We start from the raw sequence: 17,715 nt of genomic DNA on the forward strand, positions 1-17,715 counted from the left end.
GTATCAGGAGTACAGCAGAACCAAACAGAGGTTGCGCATTCTCTTAGAAAATAATAAAGAAGCATTCTTATTGGTCGATTAATATTCTATATTCCTATTCCGAGTCTTTCAAATTTTGAATGAAAATGCGCCAGTAATTCCTATACTGTATCAGGAACAGATGCATATTCCTTAAATAAGAAGTGGCACGAAAAGTAAACAATTTATAGGTTAGAATCATCTGTCAAAGTGATCGCAACAATCGCAACTCTGTTTGTGCACATATTTTAACAATATACAAAAAAATTATTTAACATTCGTCTGCAATTAAATTCTAATACTTCCAAAAATTAAAAATAAAAAAAAACACAAAGTCGGATTCACTTGACATGCAAGTTTCTAACCCTAGAAAATAAAAATATCCACAAACTTCTCACAGCGATTGGTTGAATTTTAAAAGTCACGCATGTGAAATACATTTAATACATTTAATTACCTGCATCACACTTTAAATTGATTTTTTTTTGTCATTTTAAAGATGTACTGCCTGACATTTGACAGCTAAACAATACACATTTTTTTCCAAGTGTTCAAAGTAGGTAAAGAAAAAAAATGAATTTATTGTTACAATCCATTTTATAAATATAAAAAATAAAAGACTACACTAAAAGCATCAAGAATTGACTAGTTTTAACAGAAAAAATAATTGTCTTTTTTGTTAAAAATAATATACAAAAAGTGACAATAATGAGTATTATAAAGGAAAAAAATAAAGAGAATGTTGCATTAAATAGTTGTGAAGAAGACAAGGATGATAATGATAATGGAAATAATGAAAATAATTATGTTACGCCTGAAATGGTCCTTCGACTACCAACAATTACAGACAGTGAGTATTTGTTATAAAAAGCTGACGTGTCTTTTTATCATGTCTTCTCTATTTATAAAAATAAGATTTTTAATTCTTTTCTTCTAATTTTTCATCTTAGTTTATTTCGTTTATAAAAAAACGTTTCAAGAAAATGTTAAAATATTAAAGAAATAAGAAAAAAAATTTCAATTTTAATTTGTTGATTTTGATTATTTCTCCTATTTTTCAGAATATTTTTGCCTACCAGAAAAAAATACCTACGAAATTGATTTCACACGATTTCAAATAAGAGACTTGGAGACTGGAACAGTTCTCTTTGAAATTGCAAAGCCACCTGTGAATGGTAAGAATTTTGTCAAAATTCTTCACGAATATTCAATTATTTTCTAAAATAATGAAAATTCCACAGGAATTCAATTATTAAAAATAGAATTTTCATAAATTTTTTCTAAAAAACAAATGTTTGAAACCTTTTTATAAATTTCTTCGCAATAATTCAATTATTTTCATAAATATAATAAAACTCGTTGTAGAATTTAAAATTTAAATTAGTTTTAATACAATTTTTATCGAATTCCTTGTAAAATGTAATTATTCTTAAAAATTTTATTAAAATTTGTGTAAAGAATTCAATTATTTAAATAAATTATCTATGTTTTTATTTAAATAATTGAATTTTCATAGAATTTTCTAATAAAAATGGATTTAAAAATTAATTTTAGATACAGTTGTAGATAATTAATTGAATTTTGAAAAAGTTACTAGTTATTACAATTTTTAGAAATAATTGAATTCTGTAAAAGTTTGAAATTAAAATCTTTAAAAATCTTAATTTTTTATACTTTCAACTAATAATTCTGTAGAATTAATATTTTTTAAAAAGTTTAATTAATTTTTTCTAAAATTATTTGAAGTTTTGATTTTCTAATACATAATTGAAGAATTTTCGAATAATCGAAATTTCGTTTGTGGCAACCCTGTAAAAACAATTTATTTTCCACGAATTAGAACATGATACACCGCGTAAGGAACCACAGCAGGATGAGGCTGGTCGTTTAGATCCAAATGCTGGACGTTTTGTTCGATATCAATTTACGCCACAATTTTTAAAATTAAAAACTGTTGGCGCAACTGTCGAATTTCTAGTTGGAAATCAACCAGTCAATAATTTAAGAATGATTGAACGTCACTTTTTTCGTGACCGATTACTAAAGACGTTTGATTTTGAATTTGGCTTTTGCATACCGAATAGTAAAAATACATGCGAACATATTTACGAATTTCCAACACTTCCTGCTGATTTGAGTAAGTATTTCTTTTTTCGAAACTATTCTAAAATATTTTTTTCCCTTCTTTTGATTTTGTATTCAAAAGTAACTTACTCACAGAAAATATTTGTTTTTCCTTTTTTTAAAGTATAAAAATTTTCAAATAAGAAAAAATCTAATATCGTTTTTTAATAGTTGCAGAAATGATAGCGAATCCATTCGAAACGAGATCTGATTCTTTTTATTTTGTTGACAATCGATTGATAATGCACAATAAAGCAGATTACGCTTATAATGGAGGAATGGAAAAGAAAGACTAAAAAAAGAACTTCAAAACTGAAAAAAAATTTAAATAGTATTCTTTAGATTTTTCATACGTGTGTGAAAATACTTTTTGAAAAAAAGAATTTTCAACAATCTCACTGCAATCTTTATATTTTTCAACAAAAAAAAATCACTGTAATTCTCACTTTTGAAGTTTTGTTTTCAAGTGCGTTACTCAATTTTTAGAAGCACATTATTTTTGTATACTATTTTCTTTCAAGATTTTCTTAATTTGAAATTAAGAAAATTGAATTCACTTTTACACTTATAAAATTGTGATAATTGTACAAAATATTTAATTTTACTATAATAATGTACATAGAGAATAAGCTTTCTAGGCTATTATGAAATTTGCACATTCTATTTTCAATTTGTTTTTACTTCGATGATGATGATGAAAAAATGAAAATATACACACTGTTAATTCACCTCTGAATTTGTGTTTTCGAAAAAAATTTTCCTTCTCTATTCCTTAATTAAGTTTTATTAAAATTTCAATAATTTACAAATATTTTTTTTTCCAGTTCATTCTTTAAAAGTCTTCCGTTCTGGAAGATTTTTTCTATTTTCTTTTTTGGTTAATTATTAGTGAATTCTTTAATTAACGGTTCCTTGATGAAAGTGATGACATTGTTCAAAAATTCACCGGGTTTATCAACATGTACCCAATGTCCTGCTTCTGCTATATAATGAAATTCGGCGGTGGGGAAAAATTTTCTAATTCTCTCGTGATCTGATTTCTTTAAATAATCACTTTCCTCGCCACCGATAAATATCGTTGGTCCCGTGTAAACACGATCTTCCACTTGTGGAAACACAGCGATATTCGATGCGAAATTTTGTTCTAAAATTGGTAAATTCACTCGCCATTTATAAACACCAGCCTTCGCTTCTACAAGATTCATGAGCAAAAACTGAAAATAATTATTAAGAATTATTCTTTTTGTTACTTTTTTTTTGTCTGTATTTAATAAAGAAATTAGAAAATGAAATGAGGGATAAAAAAAATTCCTACCTGACGAATTCTCTCCGAGGGAATTGACTGTGACAATTGTTCGTCAGCAATTTTTCGTGCCTTCGATAATGTCAAAATACCATCGAGTGTCACTGTTTTCATTGCGTGAAATAATTTAATCATTTCAGTGAGACTTGGACTCACTCTCACTGGTGACATATCGACGACAATTAATTTTTCAATTAATTGAGGATAATTTAATGCCACATACATCATTGTACTTCCGCCCATACTGTGTCCAATTAAAATAACTTTCTTCAAATCTACATCTTTTATTAATTGCACAATATCTTCAGACATATGTGAATATGACATGTCTGTAGAATGAGGCGAATCTCCATGATTTCTTGCATCAACAGTTATCACCTATATGCGTTTTAATTGATAATTTTTAATAAATTATACACTTATATTTCGATCGGCAAAAAAAACTCTTCTCTTTTTTTTCAAATCACGCAACGATTCCTTTCATAAAAGAACTTTTATTTTCTTTCCTTTTTTTCCATAAAAAAATATATATTAATTTCTCTAAATTATACCTTACGACCAGTTTGTTGATGAATTGTTTTTGACAATGAATTCCAATTATTTTTTGATCCAAGCAAACCGTGCATTATTATAACTGGACACAAATTCGACGTTTGTGTCACATCTTTTATTGACTCGTAGGAAATAAAGGCTAATTTAACAGGTCGTGATCTGTAAACATTTTAATTCATTAATTAAATATCTAATTAATTAAATACAATTAAATACAATTTTTTTAATAATAATATTGCAAATAAGAATTTAAAAAACAGTATTAATAACAAGTTAACGTAACTTGTTTCAATGAATAATAAATAATAGTAATATTAATAATAATAATAAAAACAATAATAATAATTCAATTATGAATAGTAGTTATTTTAATTATTTATTAATTATTTATATACTCACTGTACAGAAAGAGATCGATAATCTTTAAACCGAAGGTGTTTAATTCGTTTAATTGATGTAACCGGTGAACTAAGATTCTGAAGACACTGTGTGGAGAAATGTCGTAAACGAAATATCATTTTTTCCTTTGTTTTGTATTATTTATTTATTATTTATATTTATTATTATAAAAATAGTTTTCGAAAAATTAAAAAAACATTTTTTAGGTTATGTTTATATCGTCTGCTAGATAGGTAAACTGTGAAGTTGTCTGTAAATGATTGATTCACCAATGAGCGTTGAGCACGTTCTGAGTGCACCTTAAAGTTTTGATGCTATTGCGTCCGTCACAATGGTATCATATCATCAGTGTACATTTAAACATGGCGGACAAAAACATTGTCGAAACATTAAAGGATGATTCTCCAGCAAAAAAAAGGCAAAAAGTGGATCCTGATAATCCTGAAAATGACACAAGTATACATAAGGGTGTTATTAAATTATCAAATTTTCAAATGAAACGCATCCTCAATGTAAATAGTACAAGAAAGCAAGTTATTATTGAAGGCAATTTTGCCGGCCACGATAGTTCGGCAATTGTTATTTTTGAAAAAAAATGCTTTCCCACTGAGGAAATATTTCTAAATCGTGGATTTCTCAATGAGGGTACAATTGTTCGGCAAAATTTCCGAAATGGAATTTATGGGAATTATGAGTGTTTTCCGACAAGGGAGCATAATGGTAAGTATATTTGTTTGCACTCACTATTCTCATTTGATAAATAGTTTTTTTTAATTATTGTTCGTCCTTTGTTTTTCAAGGTGTCAATGCAATTGTTATTCATCCCGCTACCCAATCACACGTAGACAAATATTCCATAAAAGAACTTCATTTCGTAGAAGAGACTTACGAGATCTATAAAAATATAACACTTCCTTTTATAGAATCACAACAATTCTCCTTAACAGTAAGTTAATTAATTATATATTCGGAATTATTATAAAATATTTAAATTATTAATTAATAAAAGAATTACAAAATTCTAATAGTTGGGATTCAATCTTGAATATTATGAATTATATTTGTTTGCAGTGGGTGGACAATATTTTGGAGCACAAAGCTGAACAGGGCAGAATAATTTATGAGGATAAAGATAAAGAAAATGGTTTTATCATGTTACCTGATCTCAAATGGGACGGTAGTCCAGAGTCCTTGAATATTTTGGTACTCTCATTGAAGAGAATTAAATCAATTAGAGAGCTTAATGCTTCACATTTGCCATTGCTTAAGAACATTCGAGACGTGGGAATTGAGACAATTCGTAAAAAGTACAATATCAGTGCAGATCGTCTCCGACTTTATTTACATTATCGTCCGTCTTATTATCACCTTCACGTTCATATCACGTACATTATGTTCGACAGTCCAGGTAAATTTTTTATTCTTAACAGTTTACTGTTTATTATAATTTCAGGCCTCGGATATTATGACTTTTTTCAAGTATTTTAAAAAAAAATGACAAATAAATAATAATAATAATTATTTAAATATTTATTTAATAAAATTATTCAAGTTTTGAATAATTTAATTTTGAAATCAGTGAAAGGGGAAAATCAGAAGAAAACAAAATAAAATTCTTGTGAAATTATTGCATATGAATTAAATAAACAACTTTTTCGACTTTTTTTGTATTTTTAATCGACTAAAAAGACTATTTTTTGCTCCTTAAAGTCTATCCGAGGCCTGTAAATTCTCAAGTTTTTTCTAGAAAGTCTTTCTAATAAAAAAAAAATATTTCCACAGGAATATTTGTCGAGAAGGCACATTTACTTTCCACGGTAATTGGAAATATCGAAATGATGCCCGATTACTATCAAAAAGTAACTCTAACATTTACCGTAGCGGAAAATGATCCTCTGTACAAAAAATATCAGGAACATGGAGTTCTACCCAAGGATGAAACTTCTAATAATAGTTAGATATTGGAAGTAAGTGACGTACAATCATTTTTTTTTTCTATAAATTTACATTAATTCAACAAAAATCAGTCTTTTTTGGACTCTGATATTTTTTATTTTCTTTTCTCCGACTGACAAAAAAAAATTGTCGAAAAAAATTTGTTGACTACGAATAATAAAAGAAAACAAAACACAGATAGTTTTGTTAAAGTATATTTATTAACAAAAGTAAAGATTCTACAAGTTTGCATTAATACTTTCTTCTCTTAAATTTGCGTATATTTTTCACTTTTACACACGACGTTGAATATTAAAACATTGTCTTTTTATTAAAAAGAATGTTATCACACGAGAAGCTTCCAGAAAGCTTTTCACTTTTCTTTTTGTGCTTCAATAAACTGTGTACCGGGCATTTCCACGAAAAAATTGTCCGTGCATCTCTTCTAATTAATATAGAAGCAAAAAATTGACTTGAAAATTTCAAATTAGTTTTTAATTTTCAGCATAATATTAAATTCTTTTATCATCCAGCGGATAGAATTTCTTTTCGTGGAAATGCCCTACTAGTCAATTACATCGAAATTATAGATTATTTTTTTTCAACTAACGAAACTTATCAATAAATAATGCAGACTCTTCATTTATAACTATTCTTAAAATTAAACCATACAATTTTTATTTAAAAACCGTTATGACGTCTGCTTTCTTAAAAATACATTTTTTCTTTCATCAATTTCATTATTGACTTTCTATGAATTTAGAAAATGACAAAAAGTCTCATGAACCTAATCGTACCTTTTTTGAAAATTTAATCAAAATGTCGAGAATTAAAAACTTGTTTAAAAATAATTACAATTAATAAAATTCTAAAAATCTAAAAATAAATAATTAAAAGAAAAATTTAACAATAAACACAATATTGTTCATTTTGAATTTCGATTTACAGTAAAATTCCTTTTTCATTGATCGATAAATGCATATTAAATATTACATATTCGAAATACACTAGACAAAATTTAGAAAAGTATCTTTCAGACACTGTTGATTTAACCAAAAAAAAAATACTCTACATATTTCAAATAACAATTTGGCACGATACGAAACCATTCTATATTTCTTAATTTTTTACACACTTTTCAAGTTTTTAAGCAAAAGTAAGTAAATTAGAGTAGAGTAAGTTAAAAATTGGACTAGAAAAATATTTTCCTGAGAAAAAAAAAATTTTCATCACATTTGCAAAGATAAAAACTTTTTTTTTTAATTAACAGTAGATAAATCTAATCGTAGGATTTTTTTAAAATCCAATTTTTTACGGTTTCTTTTTCTTTTTTTTTGAAATATTGTATACACGATTTAAACTATCTGTGAGGAGCATATGAAATTTTTTTTTTTTTGCATTCGATTTTTTTTTAAATAAAAAAAAAAAGAAAAAAAAGTCAATGCATTACTTATGTAACTATTATATACGTACCTATTATACAAATGTGTGAATTACATTATTGTAAAGTACGTTATTAAAATAATGGAGAGAGAAAGAGACAATCCTTTCTTTCTTATTTGCGTATTCACTAAAAATTATTTTACAAATGATGTCGACTGTAGAGAAATAAAATATTTCCCTTTATCACTGTATCGTCTCACTTTTTCCTCTCTTTATTCTTCTTCATTTTTGTGATTTGAGAATGACAGCTCTTCACTGACTAGTTTATTTTTATGTTCTTTTTTTTTGGCAAAACTCACTCGCAGTTTATTAATTTGTTCCTGTAAAACAAATTTGCTTCGATTAATTAAATAATGATGATAAAATATGTCTCATTTAGAAAAATGTTAATTACCTCATGTTTTCACTTTCAAGCCACTTTTGATGAATCCATTTCGGTTTTTGCCATTTTTCGCAAAGCCGTTCACTTTTCCCTTTCGATGCTCGAATAAAACATCATCTGAATCCGTGTCTGATTCTGATAAAACCATTTTGTGCGGCGAGACTAAAAAGAAAATTGTTTTCGATAAACGAAAATTTATCTTATTACACAATCGAAGTATTTTAATCTTGAAAAATAATTTTCAGTTAATTGTCTTTTAATAAGAATTTTATAAGGAGAAATTTGTAGACACCTTGTATTATTTTCTTACTGAATTAATTCAAAATCTAAACGAATTTAATCGAAATAAAATCAATAAAATTATGGAGAAAATGTTAAATATAATTTAATTTAAAATTAATTGAAAATTTTTGAAAACTTACATGTACTGCTTTCTTCATCAGCGTCCGGTTGAAGAAGTGAATAACGAGGCGGTTTCTTCTTCGAGCGAGAATTTCGCTTTTTTCCAGTACAAATTCTCTGGCATAAACATATTAATCCCCATAGGAATCCCACCCAGCATAAAACCAAAGAAAGTAAAGCTATTATCACGTACAAAATACTCCAATCTGTAAAAAATGGTTTTTTATTTATTTTACAATTAAACGAAAAAATTGGAGCGAATCAAAGGAATAAATCTTTTACATATAAATTTCTTACCACAATTCGATTCACCATTGCCAAAGTATTTTTGAATTAGATTTTGCATCCAAAATGCCTCGCACATGCATTCTCTTGTTTCTTCATCGCAACCCCCGTGTCCTGAATGGAGAAAATAATTAAAAATTTGTAATTTCGAATTTATTCCACTCTTCTTGGTAGTTAATAATTAAAAATTCTTCGTTAATTAAAAATTTGCTATTACTATTTATTTAAATACTATTTTATTCTTATTAAATAGAATGTTTTCATATTATTGTTTAAAATACCACTTTAGTTAAAAAAACGAATAAAAAATTTATCAAAAATAGATAAAAAAAAATATATAAAATATTCAAAAGGAAATAATTATAATATATATTATAATTATTATATAATATATTATAATTAAATTTGTTTACCGGAACAATTATTCTGGCATTTGGCAGTTTCAATTCTAGCAACTGACAATTGTAAAATTCCCGAATCTTGTCTCATTTTCTCCTTCAATTTGTCAACAACTTCTGGTCCAGTCATTGTTGATTTTCCATCTTTTTTCTCGACGTAGAAAAAGATAATGAGTTTTCCAGTTCTTGGCTCTGATTTTAAGTTTCGAACGACAATTGTCACTTCCTCGCGAAGCAACATTTGTAATTTGACAACTAGAGAATTTTTTTGTGATTCAGTTATTAAATGAGCTCCAACATTTAACGTCAGCTCAACTAAATTATAGAGTTGTGGATCTGAAAAAAGTTTACGTTATTCGTATTAAATAATTCGTGGCGTAATTTTAATCGAATTTATTATTTAAAAACTAAAGTATCGATTTGAATTATATTAAATTAAAATATTTTTACTTTCTTCTACTTTACTTTAATCAAAAATAAAAATTCTTTAATTTGAAGAATCATTTTGTGATTGAACAAAATTTTAAATTCATATTTAGAATTTAGTTAATTCAATTTTTACCAGGTTTTATAATAACAGAGACTGTATCCTCATTAGTGAGACCATCATCGTCTATTACTTTCAATTTAAAAACATATCTGCCTGGAACAACGTCTGTTAGCTGAAAAAGAAACATTTCATTTGATGAGCTCTTGATGAAAAAATCTTTCGAAAATTTTTAATTCGTTATAGTTTTCTAAGAATTTACTCAAGTGAAGTGAAACGAAACATCCCAAGAAATTTATGTATATTTCTTTAATAATATATAATACAAAAAAAAAAATAAATTAAAATTCTGTAATTTTAATAAATTAAATTTTTAGGTTTAAATAAATAAAAATACTGACTATTAAAATTGGAGATTTATCAGTTCCCTCAACGATAGAACCAATAGCAAGACTCGTTGGTTCTCGAGTCCATAACCATTGCGCTATTCTTAAATCATCACTGGATTGTGAACCATTTAATATCACAGCCGCAATTGGAGCAACAAATGTCTGATCACCGCCGGCGTTTGCTTTCGGCGGAGCATTTTTCGCTGAAAAAATATAAATTTTAAAATTTCTACTATTTTTTGATGTTTAATTTATGAAAATACTTACTTTGCGTTACTCTCACTTTCACTTTATCAGAATCCTTATTTCCATTATCGTCAATAACAGTTAATTTGAATTCGTAATCTCCTTTAGTAAGTTTCGTAATGTTCGTTATACTTTCGTTAACTGCACGAAATTCCGCCTTACTGGGTCCTCTTAATTGAAAAATTGATTATTAACCATTAATACAATTCGTTGAATAAAGTAAAATAAAAAAATTAATAACCAATGAATAATTCGTTAGGTTATTAACTGTTTTTATTTTATTCATTAGATTATTAATTTTTTTTATTTTATTCATTAGGTTGTTAATATTTTTTTCAGATTGGTAAAAATATTCTCACCGTATTTGTTCCCAATGATAGGAAACAATTTTAATATCGTCCTTACTGCGACTGCCATTCAGAACAGTTTCAGTTTGTGGTAGAGCAATTGTTATGTCATCTCCAGCATTTGCTGTAAAAAAATCAATTTTGTAATTGTAAATATTATTAATATTTATTAATAATTAATTAACTAATTTTGTAAATAATGGGACTTCTTTGCAATAATTTACCTTTTGGAGGTTTATTAGTGGGTGGTTTAACGAAAACATGAACTTCCGCCGTCGACGACTGATCCGAATTGTCAGTGACTTTCAAAACAAACGTGTACATTCCCTCTTCTAAATTCGACAATTGTAAATACGGCGTTCGCGTATTTTGCATATCAACCGCTTTATTTTGGTCCGATGGACTTTTTGTCCACTGCCAACTTTCGATTCCTCGATCGTCAGTGCTCAAACTTCCATTCAACGTTAAAGTATTTTGCGGTAAGTAAATAATTATATCCTGTCCTGCATTCGCACTTGGCGGATAATCAGTCACTTTCAGGACAGTTATATTTGCCACTGTGAAATTTGTCGCGTGATCCGAATCCTCAACGGTTAATCTAAAAGTAGAAAATAATTTTTTTTTACTTTTCGTTCATTTCATTGTTTTTTAATTTTTCATTTTCTTTATAGTTTTTTATTCACGAAAATAATTTTTCTGAGTGAAAAACTTAAAATGGAAATTTTATAATGAAATATCTACATTTATATAGTAAATAACTAACAAAAGGAAAAAAAAAGTTAGAAGTAAAAAATCGGTTCGTTTGAAGGAAAAGAAAAGGAAAGAAATCAAGGGAAACGTTTATAAGTTTAAAGAGGAAATTAAGAACAAAACATACTTGAAAGTGTAATTTCCGGGAATGAGATTGTCGAGTTGAAGAGTAGGCGTGTCGACAAGATTAGGTTGATAGCCAATAGGTCCTTGTTGGAGTTCCCAATGGTAGGCAATAACTTTATCGTCATCTTTACTTGAAGATCCATCGAGAACGGCTCCGGTATTTGGTAGTTTCACGACTTGCGATGCTGGCGAAATTATTGCAATCGGAGCTTGATTTATCCGTTTTGCTACAAAAATCACAAATTTTATTTTACACTTGTCCTCTACAAGGGGATTTCGAAAAAAAATATTTTTTCTCCTTCAATAATTATAATAATTATATTAATATAGTTAATAATAAAAAATATAGTTAAGTTCATTTCCATAAAATGATGATAAGATTTTTAATGAAAACTTACGTGGTAAAACGCTGACATTTGCATAAGCTTCTCCATAAGCAGTTGGACTATTAACGGCGACTTTAAATTTATACAAGCCCTCAGACAAGTTACTTAATTTAACTGTATTACTATTTTGATCTGTCATAGTGCCTGTGTGTCCTTCCGGTTGACTCAAGAGGCTCCACGCATAATTATAATGTTCCCCTGACAATTCAGCAGGAACTGTAAAAGCCGACAGTGTGACTTCATTTTCAGGAAGTCGCACTTCTTTCGATACGGCAGAAACTAATAGTTGCTTCATTGGGGGTTTTATCGACGACGCACCAGATTCTTTTGTCCCATGATATTGTGCATATTCCGGCGTGACTCCATAGTCGCGATTTTCCTGCTCTTCACTTTGTGTACATAATCCTGCCAATTAAAAATAATTTTAAAAAAGAAAACTAGAACTCAATCAAATAAGGGAAATTAAATATAATTAATATTAATTTAAAGAAGGAAAATTGAATTTTTAAATTAATTTAAAGAAAGAAAATTGAATTTTTAAATTAATTTAAAGAAGGAAAATTAAATTTTCTAATTAATGTAAAGAAGAAAAATTAAATTCTTAATTTAAAAATAAGTCTCAATTTTTTAATAGAATATTTTTTAATCTTTTTGAATAGAAGAATTTAAAAAGAAGTTCACCGGCGATATTTCTAGTAGATCCTCGCGAACACTCACAGATACCAAATTCCGATTTTGTATTTCGTTTCCGGCAGATTTCATTTTCTGCACAATCGGTTTGGCCATTTATGCATCGAACTCCATCGAACCCGAAAACTGCGTGATTTATGTTTTCCACATCCATCAGTCTATTGCTGGAAAAGAAAATTATTCGAAATGATTATATTAATTTATTTTCAAAACTTTTTTAAAAATCTCGTCAACACTTCAATTATCTTTATAAACAGCGAAATTCAATTATGATCAGGAATTTTAATAAAATTCATTGTAAAATTCAATTATTTTCATTAATAACAATATTCATAGTAAGAATTCAATTATATTCCAAAATTAATTAAATTCTTCGCAAAAATTAAATTATTTTCAAAAAATCTAAAAAAAATTGACGTCAAAATTTCAATTATCTTTATAAATGAATAGCGAAATTCTTCGACAAAATTCAATTATTTTCAGGAATCTTAATCAAATTCATTCCAAAATTCAATTATTTTCAGAAATTAATACAATTATTCGACAAAATTCAATTATTTTCAAGAATTTTTTATTAACATCTGATTAAATTCAGGGTTCCTACAGAATCTGAAAATCATGGAAATCATGGAAATGGTATGGAATTTTTAAAAGGCTTCTGGAAATCAGGGAAATCATGGAAAAGGCCTGGAATTTTTAGAATTTTCAAAATTTTTTCTGTTTTCCATTTTTTCTCTTGAATAGAAATTCAAATAATAATAAAGCTAAATGGCATGAAAGACAAGAAAAAATGTTGAATTTTAAGAAATTCGGTTTTTTGAATTTTTCATAATTTTCGATAATTTTAGATTTTTTACCAAAGAGTCGAGACTATTAAATAAGTAAAGTATTTTCCAAGAGCACAAAAATAATGAAGCTAAATCCCTTAAAAAAGAGGAAAAAATGTTGAATTTTAAGAAATTCGGTTTTTTTAATTTTTCATAATTTTCGATAATTTTAGATTTTTTACCAAAGAGTCGAGACTATTAAATAAGTAAAGTATTTTCCAAGAGCACAAAAATAATGAAGCTAAATCCCATAAAAGAGAGCAAAAAATGTTGAATTTTAAGAAATTCGGTTTTTTTAATTTTTCATAATTTTCGATAATTTTAGATTTTTTACCAAAGAGTCGAGACTATTAAATAAGTAAAGTATTTTCCAAGAGCACAAAAATAATGAAGCTAAATCCCATAAAAGAGAGGAAAAAATGTTGTATTTTAAGAAATTTGGATTTTTGAATTTTTGATAATTTTCGATAATTTTAGATTTTTTACCAAAGAGTCGAGACTATTAAATAAGTAAAGTATTTTCCAAGAGCACAAAAATAATGAAGCTAAATCCCATAAAAGAGAGCAAAAAATGTTGAATTTTAAGAAATTCGGGTTTTTGAATTTTTGTTAATTTTCGATAATTTTAGATTTTTTACCAAAGAGTCGAGACTATACAATAATGTAGCTAAATCCCATAAAAGAAAGGAAAAAATGTTGAATTTTAAGAAATTCGGTTTTTTGAATTTTTCATAATTTTCGATAATTTTAGATTTTTTACCAAAGAGTCGAGACTATTAAATAAGTAAAGTATTTTCCAAGAGCACAAAAATAATGAAGCTAAATCCCATAAAAGAGAGCAAAAAATGTTGAATTTTAAGAAATTCGGTTTTTTTAATTTTTCATAATTTTCGATAATTTTAGATTTTTTACCAAAGAGTCGAGACTATTAAATAAGTAAAGTATTTTCCAAGAGCACAAAAATAATGAAGCTAAATCCCATAAAAGAGAGGAAAAAATGTTGTATTTTAAGAAATTTGGATTTTTGAATTTTTGATAATTTTCGATAATTTTAGATTTTTTACCAAAGAGTCGAGACTATTAAATAAGTAAAGTATTTTCCAAGAGCACAAAAATAATGAAGCTAAATCCCATAAAAGAGAGCAAAAAATGTTGAATTTTAAGAAATTCGGGTTTTTGAATTTTTGTTAATTTTCGATAATTTTAGATTTTTTACCAAAGAGTCGAGACTATACAATAATGTAGCTAAATCCCATAAAAGAAAGGAAAAAATGTTGAATTTTAAGAAATTCGGTTTTTTGAATTTTTCATAATTTTCGATAATTTTAGATTTTTTACCAAAGAGTCGAGACTATTAAATAAGTAAAGTATTTTCCAAGAGCACAAAAATAATGAAGCTAAATCCCATAAAAGAGAGCAAAAAATGTTGAATTTTAAGAAATTCGGATTTTTGAATTTTTGAGAATTATGGATAATTTTAGATTTTTTACCAAAGAGTCGAGACTATTAAATAAGTAAAGTATTTTCCAAGAGCACAAAAATAATGAAGCTAAATCCCATAAAAGAGAGGAAAAAATGTTGTATTTTAAGAAATTTGGATTTTTGAATTTTTGATAATTTTCGATAATTTTAGATTTTTTACCAAAGAGTCGAGACTATTAAATAAGTAAAGTATTTTCCAAGAGCACAAAAATAATGAAGCTAAATCCCATAAAAGAGAGCAAAAAATGTTGAATTTTAAGAAATTCGGGTTTTTGAATTTTTGTTAATTTTCGATAATTTTAGATTTTTTACCAAAGAGTCGAGACTATACAATAATGTAGCTAAATCCCATAAAAGAAAGGAAAAAATGTTGAATTTTAAGAAATTCGGTTTTTTGAATTTTTCATAATTTTCGATAATTTTAGATTTTTTACCAAAGAGTCGAGACTATTAAATAAGTAAAGTATTTTCCAAGAGCACAAAAATAATGAAGCTAAATCCCATAAAAGAGAGCAAAAAATGTTGAATTTTAAGAAATTCGGATTTTTGAATTTTTGATAATTATGGATAATTTTAGATTTTTTACCAAAGAGTCGAGACTATTAAATAAGTAAAGTATTTTCCAAGAGCACAAAAATAATGAAGCTAAATCCCATAAAAGAGAGCAAAAAATGTTGAATTTTAAGAAATTCGGATTTTTGAATTTTTGATAATTATGGATAATTTTAGATTTTTTACCAAAGAGTCGAGACTATTAAATAAGTAAAGTATTTTCCAAGAGCACAAAAATCATGAAGCTAAATCCCATAAAAGAGAGCAAAAAATGTTGAATTTTAAGAAATTCGGGTTTTTGAATTTTTGTTAATTTTCGATAATTTTAGATTTTTTACCAAAGAGTCGAGACTATTAAATAAGTAAAGTATTTTCCAAAAGCACAAAAATAGTGAAGCTAAATACCATAAAAAAGAAGAAAAAATGTTGAATTTTAAGAAATTCGGATTTTTGAATTTTTTATAATTTTCGATAATTTTAGATTTTTTACCAAAGAGTCGAGACTATTAAATAAGTAAAGTATTTTCCAAGAGCACAAAAATAATGAAGCTAAATCCCATAAAAGAGAGGAAAGAATGTTGAATTTTAAGAAATTCGGTTTTTTGAATTTTTCATAATTTTAGATTGTTTACCAAAGGGTGGTAACTATTAATTAAGTAAAGTGTTTTTGAAGAGCCCAAAAATAATGAAGCAAAATACTATCAAAGAGAAGAAAAACTGTTGAATTTTAAGAAATTCGGTTTTTCGAATTTTTGATAAATTTTGATAATTTTTAGAATTTTTACCAATGAGTGGAGACTAGTAAATAAGTAAAGTGTTTTTAAAGGGCCCAAAAATAATAAAAATTAGATTTAAAATTTCACTGGAATTTCGTAAAAATTCTTTAGTGTCAGGAAAAAAGTGAAAATTTTCTCTGGATATCCGGGAAAAGTCAGGAAAAAACAAAATTAAAATATTTGTGCCAATCCTGTAAAAAAAAGAAAAAACTATTGAAATTTCCCTAATTTTCCATTGTTGAGAAAATAATTATTTTTTTCGAATTATTAATTTATATTTAAATGATTAATTTTGAATTTATTGAGTTATATACTCGTGACTTAATGTAATGCAAATGAGAGATAATCTCATATTACTCACTCTGTATCCTCCATTTCTAAAATATCTTGCCACTCTTCATCATCCTCTACTGGCTTAACGAGTACCATACTCGGTGGATTATTATTCGCAAATTCTGGTCTATATAATGGTATACACATTTTCGAATTTGCACAACGTACATTATAACATGTACTATTATGAATCATAGCAACATTACATTGCGATTGTTGACAACAATCAGCGACACATTGCTTCAAATTATTTATATCTGCTTTTGGCGTGTAAAACAAATATTCCGTTAAATTACCCAATGGTGCGTAACTTGTGAAAATTTTTGGAAACAATCCTCCACATATCGTCTGTCTCTTCGTCTTCCATTCATATTCACCGAAGCACACACTCAGGAATAGTAAATAACTGACAAAATATATACTTGACATTGTGCTGCAAAAAAAAATTTAATTAATTTTCACTCTTAAAATAAAAAAGCTACGGAAAATGTAGAAACAATTTTTTCAATTCTTTAGGGCAAATTAATCAAAAATAAATTTTGTAAAACATTTAAAACACGTTTATTTCTGATTGAAACTATTGAAGAATTTCACATGTGAGGTTAAGTGTTACGTTCGGAGAACTAAGTATATTTAAGAGGCCGAAAACAAATTTGATTTCGATCTTAGAAATTAGCATAACAAACATATGTTTTCCAGACACATGTATTTTCGTCTTAACATACATTAAATACTAATTATCAACGGCAGAAGTTAATCAAACATAGGGGTCTTTATCTAATTTTACTTCCCGTCAAACCGGAATTTCCTACATTACTATATTGTTAATTGTTGATAAAAACTTCACTAAAAAAAAAGGAAAACTCACCCAACATACAATTTTTGAGGTCGTAAATCTACACCTCTTTTTAATAATATAAAAAACTTTAATCTAACATGTATCCATTTATTTTGATCAATTTTGACAGATAAATGACAGCACCTCTAGTCACTCTTGTCCCTCTAGTCTTGGAAACTGGAACTATTTCTATTTAATGTGAACAATGTGAACGCCACTTTATGTGTTAATGTCACACATACAGT

The 17,715-nt window shown here is 26.8% G+C and overlaps 4 protein-coding genes across 4 annotated transcripts; 2 read left to right on the forward strand and 2 right to left on the reverse strand.

The window, feature by feature from the left end:
* The first annotated feature begins 150 nt into the window (after nucleotides 1–150).
* On the forward strand, nucleotides 151–2,878 carry LOC122508082 (protein unc-119 homolog). The gene is made up of 4 exons (XM_043621180.1): nucleotides 151–868; nucleotides 1,080–1,193; nucleotides 1,859–2,155; nucleotides 2,314–2,878. Exons 1-4 carry the CDS (start codon nucleotides 727–729, stop codon nucleotides 2,436–2,438), a joined length of 678 nt encoding a protein of 225 aa, XP_043477115.1. The 5' UTR covers nucleotides 151–726; the 3' UTR covers nucleotides 2,439–2,878.
* Nucleotides 2,879–2,905: 27 nt separating this feature from the next.
* Nucleotides 2,906–4,639, reverse strand: LOC122508080 (protein ABHD11). Its single transcript, XM_043621178.1, has 4 exons — nucleotides 4,397–4,639; nucleotides 3,997–4,156; nucleotides 3,458–3,823; nucleotides 2,906–3,356 (listed from the first exon to the last, which is right to left on the reverse strand). Exons 1-4 carry the CDS (start codon nucleotides 4,513–4,515, stop codon nucleotides 3,021–3,023), a joined length of 981 nt encoding a protein of 326 aa, XP_043477113.1. The 5' UTR covers nucleotides 4,516–4,639; the 3' UTR covers nucleotides 2,906–3,020.
* A 93-nt stretch (nucleotides 4,640–4,732) lies between these two features.
* Nucleotides 4,733–6,980, forward strand: LOC122508079 (m7GpppX diphosphatase). The gene is made up of 4 exons (XM_043621177.1): nucleotides 4,733–5,116; nucleotides 5,197–5,342; nucleotides 5,468–5,804; nucleotides 6,179–6,980. Exons 1-4 carry the CDS (start codon nucleotides 4,759–4,761, stop codon nucleotides 6,352–6,354), a joined length of 1,017 nt encoding a protein of 338 aa, XP_043477112.1. The 5' UTR covers nucleotides 4,733–4,758; the 3' UTR covers nucleotides 6,355–6,980.
* A 1,083-nt stretch (nucleotides 6,981–8,063) lies between these two features.
* Nucleotides 8,064–17,647, reverse strand: LOC122508078 (dyslexia-associated protein KIAA0319-like protein). The gene is made up of 15 exons (XM_043621176.1): nucleotides 17,501–17,647; nucleotides 16,661–17,065; nucleotides 12,654–12,826; nucleotides 11,985–12,377; nucleotides 11,588–11,813; nucleotides 10,935–11,308; nucleotides 10,723–10,834; nucleotides 10,385–10,533; nucleotides 10,130–10,320; nucleotides 9,804–9,903; nucleotides 9,257–9,577; nucleotides 8,856–8,957; nucleotides 8,579–8,764; nucleotides 8,169–8,318; nucleotides 8,064–8,094 (listed from the first exon to the last, which is right to left on the reverse strand). Exons 2-14 carry the CDS (start codon nucleotides 17,059–17,061, stop codon nucleotides 8,170–8,172), a joined length of 2,877 nt encoding a protein of 958 aa, XP_043477111.1. The 5' UTR covers nucleotides 17,062–17,065; nucleotides 17,501–17,647; the 3' UTR covers nucleotides 8,064–8,094; nucleotide 8,169.
* Nucleotides 17,648–17,715: the final 68 nt, after the last annotated feature.

The sequence above is a fragment of the Leptopilina heterotoma genome, unplaced genomic scaffold (assembly GCF_015476425.1).
Source record: "Leptopilina heterotoma isolate Lh14 unplaced genomic scaffold, ASM1547642v1 Lhet_52, whole genome shotgun sequence".
In the NCBI taxonomy this organism is placed as follows: domain Eukaryota; kingdom Metazoa; phylum Arthropoda; class Insecta; order Hymenoptera; family Figitidae; genus Leptopilina; species Leptopilina heterotoma.

What these genes read in the sequence shown, in the direction of transcription:
- LOC122508082 (XM_043621180.1), top strand. Translation starts at nt 727, where the DNA reads ATGAGTATTATAAAGGAAAAAAATAAAGAGAATGTTGCATTAAATAGT. An exon ending in ACTACCAACAATTACAGACA is followed by an intron (nt 869 to 1,079) that starts GTGAGTATTTGT and finishes CCTATTTTTCAG; the next exon opens with AATATTTTTGCCTACCAGAA. An exon ending in TGCAAAGCCACCTGTGAATG is followed by an intron (nt 1,194 to 1,858) that starts GTAAGAATTTTG and finishes TCCACGAATTAG; the next exon opens with AACATGATACACCGCGTAAG.
- LOC122508080 (XM_043621178.1), bottom strand. Translation starts at nt 4,515, where the DNA reads ATGATATTTCGTTTACGACATTTCTCCACACAGTGTCTTCAGAATCTT. An exon ending in TATCGATCTCTTTCTGTACA is followed by an intron (nt 4,157 to 4,396) that starts GTGAGTATATAA and finishes AAATGTTTACAG; the next exon opens with ATCACGACCTGTTAAATTAG. An exon ending in CCTCGGAGAGAATTCGTCAG is followed by an intron (nt 3,357 to 3,457) that starts GTAGGAATTTTT and finishes AATTATTTTCAG; the next exon opens with TTTTTGCTCATGAATCTTGT.
- LOC122508079 (XM_043621177.1), top strand. Translation starts at nt 4,759, where the DNA reads ATGGCGGACAAAAACATTGTCGAAACATTAAAGGATGATTCTCCAGCA. An exon ending in CACAACAATTCTCCTTAACA is followed by an intron (nt 5,343 to 5,467) that starts GTAAGTTAATTA and finishes ATTTGTTTGCAG; the next exon opens with TGGGTGGACAATATTTTGGA. An exon ending in CATTATGTTCGACAGTCCAG is followed by an intron (nt 5,805 to 6,178) that starts GTAAATTTTTTA and finishes ATATTTCCACAG; the next exon opens with GAATATTTGTCGAGAAGGCA.
- LOC122508078 (XM_043621176.1), bottom strand. Translation starts at nt 17,061, where the DNA reads ATGTCAAGTATATATTTTGTCAGTTATTTACTATTCCTGAGTGTGTGC. An exon ending in ATCTACTAGAAATATCGCCG is followed by an intron (nt 12,378 to 12,653) that starts GTGAACTTCTTT and finishes TTTAATTGGCAG; the next exon opens with GATTATGTACACAAAGTGAA. An exon ending in CACTAATAAACCTCCAAAAG is followed by an intron (nt 10,835 to 10,934) that starts GTAAATTATTGC and finishes ATTTTTTTACAG; the next exon opens with CAAATGCTGGAGATGACATA.